Consider the following 13,061-nt stretch of genomic DNA (forward strand, 5'->3'; position numbering starts at 1 on the left):
AACTCAGCCTCAATTCTGGCGTGAATAGTTAGATCTCCTTCAGAATACAGTGAGATCATTTGGAATCCAAGAAGGAAGTGCAGTTTTCATGAACTTGTCCAGGAAATGCCACAGTTTTATGCCACAGCTAAACAGAGTAACTTCTAATTTACCGTTGTACGGAGTGAGAAAAGCATAAAATCATTTGGCTACTTGGGCACGGGCCTTTGATGATTTAAAAGCTAACTTAGCAGGAGGGAGAAATGTTTGGAATGATCCTGAACAATGAAAATGTTTCTGAAGCCACAGATGCCTTTAAGCAGAGGTCTAGGACCTGTGGAAAGGCCCAGAGGAAGAAATACATTCCCCAGCTTTTCTTAGTGGGAAATCATTGCTCGGTGTTGAGCATATCAAATGCCCTTCTCATCCTCCACCTCATTGTGGGGAGTAAGGACTTCTGTGCATGACAATAGGTGTAACAATAGAAAGTGGTCTCTTTTTATTTATAAATCCAGAGACTGGAAAAATTATGAGAGGATGCCCAAAGCTGGGGATAATTTTATCTGAATATCCTGGAGGGTTTTTCAAACTACAAGAATCTCTTCTGATGTTGAGAAATTCTACATTTAAAGCAAAATGTTGTCATTTGAGTACGTAACCACTTTGCACCAACATAAACTCGAGATTGCATCATCCCATTCATTCATGCTTTCACTCAGAGCACCATTTTGTAATTCTGCATTGTTTTGGGGCTATAATGATAAGTAAGACTCAGTCCCCATTCCCAAGGGTCCCACAGCCAATCCTTATGATAAAGGAGCCTGGAGAGAGAACCAATGGAAAGACGCAAGAGGCTAAAATCCCTGAGGGTTCTGAAAAGGAGAAAAAAAGGACTCAAAGATTGCAACCAAAACAGAGAATTAACCTGCAGGTTAATTAACCTACAGGTCTGACACCAGGAAACATGTTTAATGAATTATTAAACATGGTCCTCATAAGACCTACCACATGTAAAACAGCTTCCTACTCCCCAGTGATTTTTCTTTCAAAAAGAATTTATTTGTCAATAATATCAGTTAGTCTGGGGAGAATGTGATATGAGAGGGCTACACATGTAGGCTCTTTGCATTGGTGATGTGCTCATCTGTAAGTTGGAGAGGGGATCCATGGCTGTTCACTTAGTTCTACATTTATAACTTCCATACATGTTACATGCCCTTTTTGGTGTTATCAAACATTATATAACTTAAAACCTAATAAAGATAGCAGTCGAATAACAAAATTAATGTTATAGGGTAAAATTTGAAAATTGGCCCCTTCCCAAATTAACTAACTTGCTTGTCACAAGCTGTTATGAGAATCAAAAGAAAAAATATAAAGTTTTGAGGCCTGGAAGAGAGATGTGCAGCTACCTTCCTGCCCTTAATTGTGACCAATCTAGCAAGAATATCAGCCGACAGCATTATGTTAATATTAAAAACATTACTGTTAGTTCCAAGCACTTGTATAGCCCTTTAGAAAGCACATCCTCAAACATCTGTCTCATTTGATTTTCACAAAACCCTACATGGGAGACACTGCAACGTCCACTGAAAAGGACACGGCTCCCTCAGAAATCTCAGCTAATGGAGGTGAGGAACAACTAATTCCCACTCTGCCATTAGCTACCACCTCCTCATTTCTTTGTGGCGCCCTGCACATTTCTATATCATAAAACACAGTGGATGCCAATAGCAATCATTTACTGCATGGTTAGTATGTGCAAAATACAGGCCCCAGCTAATAGTTTATGTACATTATTTCATCTAATCCTCTTAACAGTCCTGGAAGGAAGTAGTATAATTGTCTATAATATGACACATTAGAAAATAGAGGCTCAGAAACATTCAATCACTTGCCCCACATCCAGGAGTTAGTCTAGGACTAGACTCCAGGCCCATCAAAAGGCAATGTTACTAACCCTTGTCTGATACTGTCTCCTGCAAAAAAAATGAGCCCTCCTGAAATCCCTTTCTAGCGTCTTCCCAAACACTGATTACGGCAATGTTCACAAAGACCCCATCCTATAGGGCCCACTCACCATCTGGACTTTTGGAATCGACTCCCTCAGAAGGAAGATCATGCTCTTTAAGTTCTCTGAGCTGATGTCTTCTGACAGTTCGTAGAGCAGGTTTCTAAGACACACACCCAAGAGACAAATTAAAGCCTCGCACTTGCAGAGGATGGGCAGGAAATTGAGTGCTTTTATCGTATGTTATCTCTCATTTGAACGACCACAACCCTGTGAGTAAACAATTATTAATCCCATTTTATAGATTTAAAAACAGAAACTTTGAGCTTCAAAGTGACCTATTAAACGACAGCAACACAGTACGCAGTAGGAGCAGGCCTTCTGATTCCAAGTCCAGTGCTGTTTCAAATTCCACTAAGAAGGCGTAAAACACCATTTTGGCATGCCTGCCCTCCTCCGGACTCCATTCTAGAAATCAGGCTTACTTTATAGGCCCTCATCAGGGAGGACCGAATGCCAGTGAGTATAAAGTTCACTGTTGAAAAAGAAAGGAAACTATCCCGACTTCTGGAGAGTCATACAGTCGACAATTAGAAGAACTGAATATGGGGACTTCCCTGGCGGTCCAGTGGTTGGGCGCGGGTTCGATCCCTGGTTGGGGAACTAAGATCCCACATGCCGTGTGGCACAGCCAAAAAAAAAGAGAGAAGAAAAACTGAATACTTCATTCACAGCCCTGCATGCCTGAGACCATTCCTCAGCTGTCTAACCAGCAGAGTGGAAAAAATTATCTCCAGAATTCCCTCACTGACCCAAGGGCAGCTCAGGGTATAGGAACCAGTTCAAGTGTTAAGGCCTGAAGGATTCTAACCGTCCAGGCCATAAAATAGTATTACGAAGGCTCCACTTCGTGAGGCTGTTCGATGTAGATACTATGTTAGTGGATCGTTTAAAACAGCGTTGCTTAAGGTCTGTTGCCTTTATTCTACCTCTTTGGGCAAAATGCCTATATTTTACCTGTCTGGGTTTCACCCCCAAACTGGACAAACTGGACGTGGCATAAATGATGTCCCTCCCTACCCCAAAGACACATCTCCTTTTTTATTTTGCTCATTTGGGTCCAAGTATTCATTTCTCTCTTCTCAAATGGCTAGGTATAGGCTGACACACCAGGGACTCACTGGAGGCAGGAGGCTGAGAGCATGGAGGCTGGCAAAGAGGAAGGCGCTGGCCTGCTGCACACGGAGCAGGGCCTCCTTCCTCAGCGAGAAGCAAAACAAAGGGAAGCCACCACCAGGCACGGGGCTGGGTTTTGAAACTTTGCTGACCTCCCAGCCTCCCTTCTCATTAGCACCCGAAGTTAAGAAATCTCCTGCTTTAGAATCACCATACCATCCAAGGAGGTAGATGGGGCGGGGGGGGGGGGGTGGGGTAAAAAAAAACAATCTTAAAAATTAAGTCATCATTAATCCCAGCCTCTTTTCAAAGCCCAGTGGCCCTGCCGTGTCGATCACCTGAACGGAGAGACCTTCCGGCGGCCAGGCAGCCAGTGCTCCACCTGTTCCTTGGTGTAGCGCAGGTGCCGAAGCAGGACCTTCTGCTTGATGATGTAGAGGAGCTCCGCGAGGAAGGAGGGGTCTTCCTCACTCAGCCGCTCCTCTGCCATCAGGTAATCAAAGATATCCAAGGCTGAGCCGCATTTCTCCAGGTTCTTGGAGGCGATGGAGTCTCGGCAGAGAAACTTCAGGCGCTCCACATCTTGATCCCCCAGGTACGAATCAATAGTCAGAAGCGTCGCTCGGAAGTTCACTTGACAGTTATCATCTAAAGTGGAATTCAAACTTTGGCCCTGCGATGTCATGGCCAGCCTGAAAGAGATAAGGATTTGGGGGCCGCAGCTTAGAGAGTGAGGACAACACGGCACCCCAACTTCCCAGGCCCTCCCCCAGTTCCAGCCTCCTGTGTTCCAGGCCTTAGACTTTTCTAGAAATGCTGAAAAATGAAATTCACTGCGAGGTCACTTCAAAAACCTATAGCCCAGAAAACGTGACCCCAACACTGGCATGTTAATCTTTTAGGAGGTCTGGAGAGAGCTTCTATTGAAACTCAATTGACCCCGAGTTCCCCCAAATCAAAATGTCCCCATTGGGAGCTAGTCACGAGGGAGGACGACACAGCACAATTTCTCCCATCTGGAGCTCTTAAGTCATTCCCACCAAATGGCAGAAGTAACACTTTTACATTTTAGAAATAAAGTGATGGTGGGGGGGTACATTTCTGAAGTATCTACCAACCCAAGGACAACAAGGTAACATTGCTAACTATACCAGGGCAGGCCTTTCTTTATCTTACAGAAAGAAAAGTCATAATCCCAGACCCCAGAAAGAGTGGTTTCAGACAACATTTGCTCAAATCAATGTAGGAAGTGACAAATTACCGAAGTCAGTATTTCCACACTAAATGTATTTCCACACTAAATTTCATTCTAATCAGAGGAGCAATGAATCGATAAAATTTTTTCAATGTAATTATTCATTCTTTAAGGACTTGAGGTATATATTCACTATGCAACACTTAACTATTTAGAAACAAGAAACTACTTTCTAAGGGAAGGCAAACATACCAACAACAAAAAAATAACAAAGAGTGGTTATATATAAGTGGTATAATTACAGATACTATAAATTTTATTCTGGGCTCCTGTCTGAGTTTCTCAAATTTTATGCAATGAACATATATTACTCTTATAGTTAGAAAAAGAAAAAAAAAATGTCATTGTTAATGTGAGCATCCATGGGGTCTTCCCTTCTAGTAGCTCTGTGATACTAGAAACAGTATGACTGGATTCCTGGAGACATCTTATTCTAACACCGTACATTTGTCTTGCAGTTTCCTGAAAATTCTGATCTCTAGCTCTGGCAAGTCTGCCAGACTTTGTCTCCATTTATGGGCTAGCATATTTCTACCAGGAAAGGGCTGTGTTGGAGCCTTCCTGGGGCTTTCTAAGCTTTCTTTTTCCCTGGTACGGCTAGTAAATCCAGGCAGAAACAGTGCCACTGCTGACAATGTGAGATTTTGCAAGTTTCCAGGAAGTAAAGCAAGGGGGAAAAAAGGCTGGCGCCTGAGACCCCAGAAGAGAAAAGGTCTTAATTACATACCTTCAGATCAAATTCCACTGATCCTCTGGAGATAAAAAGTTCTCAGAAAAATTTCCTGAAAACAGAGCTTTAAAGAAATTAGAATCCTCTTCGTGCTCCAAATCCAAGTTCCAAGGAAGCTCCCGTTTGCGCGGTTAAAAGAACTCAATTTGCCTGGCCGAACAAGTGAAAACTCGGTCAGCGGATTTGGGAAACTTATGCTAATTGCTGATGTCATCATTGACTCACTCGCCTTGCCTCCTCCCCTTTCCTGGGGTTAGGACAGTGCTGACAAACAGCGTCTCCTAAAGGCAGATGCACAACCTTCCCGCTGTAGAGCTCGGGACTTTCCCAGGTAAAGCCGAGGGCGCCTAACAGGAATTCCTGGCAGGCACTAAGTGCTCTAGTGTTTCCCTGGGGTCACTCCCCTCGGAAGTTAAAAAGGGAAGTGTCGATTATTTCCTGACCATCTCCTTCCCCAAACACACTAACCTTTAAAATAAAACTCAAAATGTTCATGAAATAGTAGTCAGCCATCTTAACCCTTTCTCAAGTAAGTACATGTGCAAATAAACAACAAAAAAATTTAATGCAAAAAAAAAATAAAGGAGGGGGCTGGACTCTAAGCCCATTTGGAAGTATTTGCAAGGAACTGAGTTAACAGTAGGCAAAACTGGTGAAGTCTCTGCCCTTCCAGCACATTCAGTCCAGCAGGAAAAAGACTTCGAAGACATTATTTCACGTAATAAAAACAATACCTAACACTTGTATCCCAAGTACCATGTGCCAGGTACTATTTACTCATTCAATCATCCCAACAACTCTCTAAAAAAATACTATTACTATGACCCCTCTTTTAAGCCGTGCAAATTAAAACACAAAAGGTTAAGTAATTTGCCCAAGATCACACAGGGAGCTGGTGGGAGAGCCAAGATTTAAACCAATAAGTTTGGCTTTAAGTCACTACACTATAATTCAGCTAATTCAAATGCACAGCGCTGAAAGAAGTACAGACTCTTAGAAAGATATTTTATCTCTGAAAAAAAAAAGATTTATGGGGGACTTCCCTGGTGACTCACGCTCCCAATGCAGGGGGCCCAGGTTAGATCCCTGGTCAGGGAACTAGATCCCACACGCATGCTGCGACTCAGAGTTGCTAACGAGCCTGGCTGCCACAGCTAAGACCCGGCGCAACCAAATACATACATACATACATACATAAATTTTGTCATGGAAAAAGTTATTTCTAAAAAAAAAAAAAAGATTTATGATGCCTTGTTAACAAATGTATTACAGTGCCAGTTCCATATCCTAGGCATGAAATTCTGTGTTTAAGAAAGACAAGCCAGGGCTTCCCTGGTGGCGCAGTGGTTGAGAATCCGCCTGCCAATGCTAGGGGACACGGGTTCGAGCCCTGGTCTGGGAAGATCCCACATGCCGCGGAGCAGCTGGGCCCGTGAGCCACAACTACGGAGCCTGCGCGGCTGGAGCCTGTGCTCCGCAACAAGAGAGGCCGCGACAGTGAGAGGCCCGCGCACCGCGATGAAGAGTGGCCCCCGCTTGCCGCAACTAGAGAAAGCTCTCGCGCAGAAACGAAGACCCAACGCAGCCAAAAATAAATAAATAAATAAATAAATAAATAAATAAATGTAAAATTACCTTTCTAAAAAAAAAAAAAAAAAAAAAAAAAGAAAGACAAGCCCGAGTGGTGATGGTTGCACAGCAATGTGACTATATTAACGCCACTGAATTGTACACTTGAAAATGGTTAAGACAGTAAATTTTATGTTATGTATATTTTACCAGAAATTTTTTTTAAAAAGATAACGATAAGACAGACAAGCTCTAAGTGTTGGTCTTCTATTCATTTCTTCAATTATACATATTTCACTCCCTGGACCATCTGGGAAGCCAATTTGATGAAACTATCGCTTCTCACCTTGTTCATAAAATACATTAACTTTTTCAACTTTTGTTCAATAATATTAAATATTTAGCAAGCTCTTCCTATGTGTAAAGCATGAACCCTCTAAGGTCAGTGTTATTATCCATATTCAATAGATGAGGAAATCAAAGTTCAGAGAGGAAAAGTATTTTGCCATCATCCCAACCCTGGGAAGAGTTGGGAATTCAGGACTGACACCTAGGTCTCTCTAATTCCAAATCCTATGCTCTTGATCCCAAAGCTACTACTGCCACTAACTCCATATGAGGTAATGTAATTTCTGTAACTACTGGGCAGGGTGATGCTGCAGTGGGGCTCACCTAAGTGCCACAGGAGCCCCACAGAGCAAGGCAGGAATCCAGATGGTGTTGCCTTGGAGGTATCTGAGCTAAGCCTGAAAGGCAGAAGTAGAATAGAGACACCTGAAGTAAAACTTAAACCTTTATCCCAGGACTCCCAGTACTCAAGGGAAACACTTGAATCAAGTTAAACGGGGGAGATCGTGTGCTATGTTATTTGCATTTGGCATTTCATACTTCCCATTCAGAACACAATTACTGAGGGCATGCTGATGGTGAGTTGGTAGTAGTGGAAAGAATAAACATTTCTTACAGCCTCTTTCCTGATTGGTTGCAGTCGACTTGGTCCATATGAAGAGCCAATCAAAACCTACCACGGCCCTGGTGACAAAGGGGAAATACCAGATGGTTCCTATTTAGTTCTGCCTTGGGAGGGGGGCGGTGGTGTCAGTAATTGGCTTTCCTTTACATCCAGGGTCTGGTCCAAGTTCCCCCCCCCCCCACCCCGCCAAAGTAAAAACTCGTGAACTAAAGAATGGACACAAGTGATGGGGAAGATAGACGTAGTAGCTAAGGAAAAAACCTTGGTGCCCTGAAACTTTCATTCCAACTCCTGGTCCTAAGGTAGCAGGTTCTTTTGATTAGCTATCCCATCCCCAACTTCTAGGACTTCCTCCCTTCCTCACCCCATACTTTTATTCACACACTTCAGACCTTCTCAGAACTAGTATTACTCTGGGTATATGGGAGCATGATGAAGCTGAGTTCTAAAGGAGAATGCTTTTTGCGGTAAGGATCCCAGCAGAGGTCTCCAAATGGTGCACTGGCAGGAGAGTATAGCTAGATGAGTAAAATGTGACCCATTTTGTATTCATTATACTACAGACTGATCTATTTTAAGACATTTTTTGGCCTTGCTGCATGGCATGTGGGATTTAGTTCCCTGACCAGGGATCAAACCCATGCCTCCTGAAGTGGAAGCGTGGAGTCTCAACCACTGGACCACCAGCGAAGTCCCCAGACTGATGTATTTTAACATGTGTCTTTTCTTAATAAAAAAGCAGTAAAAAAAAAAAAGAGGTGAAAAATTTCCAATATTTAATGTAGAAAGGCTGGAAAATAGGGAAACACACAGAGTCATTTATAATCTATAACTACTGTTAAATTTTTATCAAATCAATATGTTGTACACCTTAAACTTACACAATGTTGTATATATGTCAATTATATCTCAATTTTAAAAATTTTAGTGTACATCCTTTCACTTTTCTCTGTGTAATTATTTTTCAAAAATTGAAATAAGCTGTACAGTTTGCTTTTTTCACTTAACAACACATATACCTTTTTTTTCATATCATTAAATAGTCTTTGACAACATGATGCTTAGTGGTTAGATGATATTCTCTTCCCTGGATATACCATATTTATTTAACTAATTTATAGTTATTGGACATTTAATTCATTTCCAATTTTTTACTACTGTGAGCAGTGCTGCATTGAAGATTCTTACAAATAAATCTCTGAACGTATTTATGATTTCCTTAGGATGAAACCCAATGTAGAATTAGCAAGCTAATCTTTAAATTCACCCTTCCCCACACTGTGAACCCCAGAGGCCTTCCATGCCACTTTCTTATCCAGTTGGGTTTGAAGCAAGAAGCCAGGGAATTCGGGGGTGATAAAACCTCAAAGTTCCACAAGGTGGTGATATTTCCTAAAAAAGTCCAACAAACTAGCATTAGATTGGCTAGGGAACTAGGCAGATGTGGCTAAAGGGGTAAAATAGTTTTAGTGCTGCAAAAAAGAAAAAAGAAAGAATCAAGAGGCCGAAAGGTCTTCCATTTAGAGGAGAGTTTGTCGTTTGAAAGAAGAAAAATAGAGAGAAAGCTGCTTTGGCCTTTGATTCAATAATTTTTCGAAAAGGCAGCATAAGACAGCCATGTTCATAAAAATTTACAAGGAGGCAAGTGACATAAAATGTCCCTGATATCAATGTGTGCAAAAAGAGTCCAGTTAAGATGGCAGTATTCCCCAAATTGATCTTCATATTCAGTGCAATCACTATCAAAGTCCTTACTGCCCTTTTTTAAAAAAAAATATTTATTTATTTATTTTTCTGTCTGTGCCCTGCGGCATGTGGGATCTTAGTTCCCTGACCACTGATTGAACCCTCGTCCACTGCAGTGGAAGCACAGAGTCTTAACCACTGGACCACCAGGGAAGTCCCCTCACTGCCCTTGTTACAGAAATTGACAAGCTGATCCTAAAAGTCATGGACATGTAAGGGACTTGGGAGAGCCAAAATAATCTTGAGAAAGAACAGCAAAGTTGGAACATTCACACTCCCCAATTTTAAAACTTACTACAAAGTACAATAATCAAGACAATATGGTACTGCCATAAGGATAGATCCGTGGAATAGAATTGAGAGTCCAGAAATAAACCCTCACATTCACGGTCAGTTGATTTTCAACAAGGATGACAAACAATTCAATGGGGGAAAAATAGTCTTTTCAACAAATGGTGCTGGATATCCACTAGCAAAAGAATGAGGTTGAACCCATAGTTCATACCATATACAAAAAATTACTCAAAATTGATCAAAGACTGAAATGTAAGAGTTAAAATCATAAAATCTTATAAGAAAATATAGGTGTAACTCTTCATAACCTTGGATTAGGCAATGGTTTCTTACATATGATGCCAAAAGCATAAGCAACAAAGAAGAAAACAGATCAATTGGACTTTAACAAAATATGAAGTTTTGTGCTGGAAAGGATACTACCCAAAAAATGAAGACAACCCACAGAATAGGTGACAAATTTTGCAGATCTTTATCCGATAAGAGACTAGTATCCAGGATATATAAACATAAAATTCAACAATAGAAAGACAATTTTTAAGGGTTTTTTTTTTTGATGTGGACTGTTCTTAAAGTCTTTATTGAATTTGTTACAATATTGCTTCTGTTTTATGTTTTGGTTTATTTTTTTGGCTATGAGGCATGTGGGATCTTATCTGCCCGACCAGGGATTAAACCCGCACCCCCTGCATTGGAAGGCGAAGTCTTAACCACTGAACTGCCAGGGAAGTCCCAAAGGACAATTTTTAAATGGGAAAGTACTGAATAGATGTTTCTTCAAAAACAATGTAAAAATGGCCAATACACACATGAAAAGTTGCTCAATATCATTAGTCAGTAGGAAAATACAAATCATAACCACAATGAGATACTAATTCATGCCCACTAGGATGTTTATAATAAAAAAGACAAACAATAACAAGTGTTGGAGAGGATGTAGAGAAATTGGAACCCTCATACCCTGCTGGTGGGAATGTAAAGTGGTATAGCCACTGTGAAAAACAGTTTGGCAGTCCTCAAAAAGGTAAACATAGAGTTACCAGCAATTCAACTCTGACTTTATGACCCAACAACTCCACTTTTACATCTATACCCAAGAGAATTGAAAACATATATCCACACAAAAACTTATACATGAATATTCATAGCAGCATCATTCATAATAGACAAAAAGTGGAAACCATCTAAATGTCCATCAATTGATGGATACACAAAATGTGGTATATCCATACAACGAAATATTATTCAGGCATAAAACAAAATGAAGTACTTACATATTCTACAACATAGATGAACCTTGAAAACATTATGCTAAATGGAAGAAGTCAGAAGGCCATGTATTGAATGATCTGTTTATATGAAATATCCAGAATAGGAAAATGTGTAGAAACAGGGAGTGGTAATCCAGGGGCTAGGAGGCAGGGAGGAATAAGGAACGATGGCTAATAGGTATGGGATTTCTTTTTTTATTATTATTTATTTATTTAGGCTGCACTAGGTCTTAGTTGCGGCACATGGGATCTTTGTTGCGGCATGTGGGCTCATAGTTGCGGCATGTCGGCTTCTAAGTTGCGGCATGTGATCTCTTAGTCACAGCACGCATGCAGGATCTTGTTCCCCGACCAGGGTTCGAACCCAGGCTCCCTGCATTGGGAGCGTGGAGTCTTACCCATGGACCACCAGGGAAGTCCTAGAATTTCTTTTGTAGGTAGATGAAAATGTTCTGAAATTAGGTCATGGTGATGACTGCACAACCGTGCATACATTAAAAACCAAAGAATTGTACACTTTAAAAGGATGAAGTTTTATGAAATGTGAATTATAGCTCAATAGGGAAAAAAAAAAGAAGGAAGATGTAGGATATGTCACAAACAACTTTCTGATGGTTAGTTTCATGTGTCAACTTGATTAGGCTAAAGGATGACCAGAGATCAAGTGAACCTTATTTTGGGGTGCGTCTGTAAGGATGTTTTTTAGGAGAGATTAGCATTTGAATCAGTAGACTAAGTAAAGAAGATCTGCCCTCACCAAAGTGGGTGGGCATCATCCAAGCCATTAGGGTCTGAATAGAACAAAAAAGGAGGAGAAAGGGTGAATTTTCTCTCTCTCTCTTCTTGAGATGGGACATCCTCTTCTGCTCTCAGACTTTGGAGTTCCTGGTTCTCTGGGCCTTTGGATTCCAGGACTTCCACCAGCAACACCCCACTCCCCCAATCCTGTCCCTCATCCCAACCTCCAGCCACAATCTTATTGTGTATGCATTGGAGAATCTTGAAGGTTTCTATGGAGGAAAATGATAAAGGTATGTTGAGAAAGATTCTTTGGGTTGCTGTGTATGACATGATCATAGGATTGAGAGGCTGGGGGCAATATCAGTGAGAAAGCTGTCGTCATAGTTCAGTGGAGGAGTAATGAACGCAGAGGAAGTGTAATGATGGGGATAGATGGAAAAGACATTGTAGATGCAGAACCAACCTGATTTAGATTTACCCAGATGTAGAAACACAGGAGAGGGGAGACCAGGATGAAAGTGATGTTGGGGGTGATGCTGTTACCTAAAACTGGAGACGCAGGTAAAAGAGCAGATTGGGAATGGAGGTTTTTTTTATGTTTGCGGTATACTGAGTTTGAGGTACCAGAGGGAAAATCAAGTGGAAAAGTATACCAGGAGGTTGCAGGGTGAGATTTGAACTTGAAGAGTCTGTGCTTGAATATCCCTCTTGTTATTGGCATAGAAGTAGTAATTGAAGCTACAAGTTGTCAGAAGAAAAGTATATAAAGAGAGAAAACAATAGAGTGATCCTTGGGGATATCCGTATTTAAGGATCAGGAGGAGAAAGATACCAAGAAGACTTGGCCAGGAAGTCCTTGATAGAACTTCTATAGTGGAACACCCTGGAGAAGTAATAAAACAATGACGCCAGGGTCCAAGGACCACTGGTTTGGTAACTATGGTTAATGTGACCCGTGGATCTTGTAGATTTGGTAAAATGATTAAGGTGAAATCCAGATGGCAGGGAAGTATGGAGTATATGGGAAAGGTGAAATGGAGAGGGTGTAGACTAGCCTAAAATTCACATAAGACAGTGGCTTGAAAGAGAGGGACTTTATTTGAAGGGGGAAGCAGAGCTTGTTTTCAGACTGAGGGATCAAAGAGAGAGGAAGAGATTAAAGATACAAGAGACTTGAAATAATGCTCAGTCTTGGAAGAGGACTGACCTATGCCAACAGAGGGACTAAGAATCCGAGGTGAGGGACTAAGAATCGGAGGTCTGGGGCAGGAAGTCCTTACCAAATAAGGAAGAAAAGATGTTTCTTGTATCATCAT

General features: G+C 41.3%; 2 protein-coding genes across 3 annotated transcripts in view; both read right to left on the minus strand.

Annotated features, from left to right (window-relative positions):
* The window catches only part of CASP10 (caspase 10), a 29,549-nt gene extending 24,311 nt beyond the window's left edge, over positions 1 to 5,238 (minus strand). For both annotated transcript variants that reach the window (XM_059928455.1, XM_059928454.1), the window contains exons 1-3: positions 5,149 to 5,238; positions 3,505 to 3,858; positions 2,060 to 2,153 (exon numbers count right to left, since the gene is read on the minus strand). In XM_059928455.1, coding sequence (XP_059784438.1) covers positions 2,060 to 2,153; positions 3,505 to 3,851 — 441 coding nt within the window. In that variant the 5' untranslated portion in view covers positions 3,852 to 3,858; positions 5,149 to 5,238. The remainder of the gene's footprint in view (positions 1 to 2,059; positions 2,154 to 3,504; positions 3,859 to 5,148) is intronic.
* Positions 5,177 to 13,061, minus strand: part of CFLAR (CASP8 and FADD like apoptosis regulator) — a 70,417-nt gene continuing 62,532 nt past the window's right edge. Inside the window, exon 11 of the mRNA XM_059928462.1 lies at positions 5,177 to 5,301. Within this exon, the coding sequence (XP_059784445.1) occupies positions 5,283 to 5,301 (19 nt within the window). The 3' untranslated portion in view covers positions 5,177 to 5,282. The remainder of the gene's footprint in view (positions 5,302 to 13,061) is intronic.

The sequence above is a fragment of the Balaenoptera ricei genome, chromosome 7 (assembly GCF_028023285.1).
Source record: "Balaenoptera ricei isolate mBalRic1 chromosome 7, mBalRic1.hap2, whole genome shotgun sequence".
Lineage (NCBI taxonomy): Eukaryota > Metazoa > Chordata > Mammalia > Artiodactyla > Balaenopteridae > Balaenoptera > Balaenoptera ricei.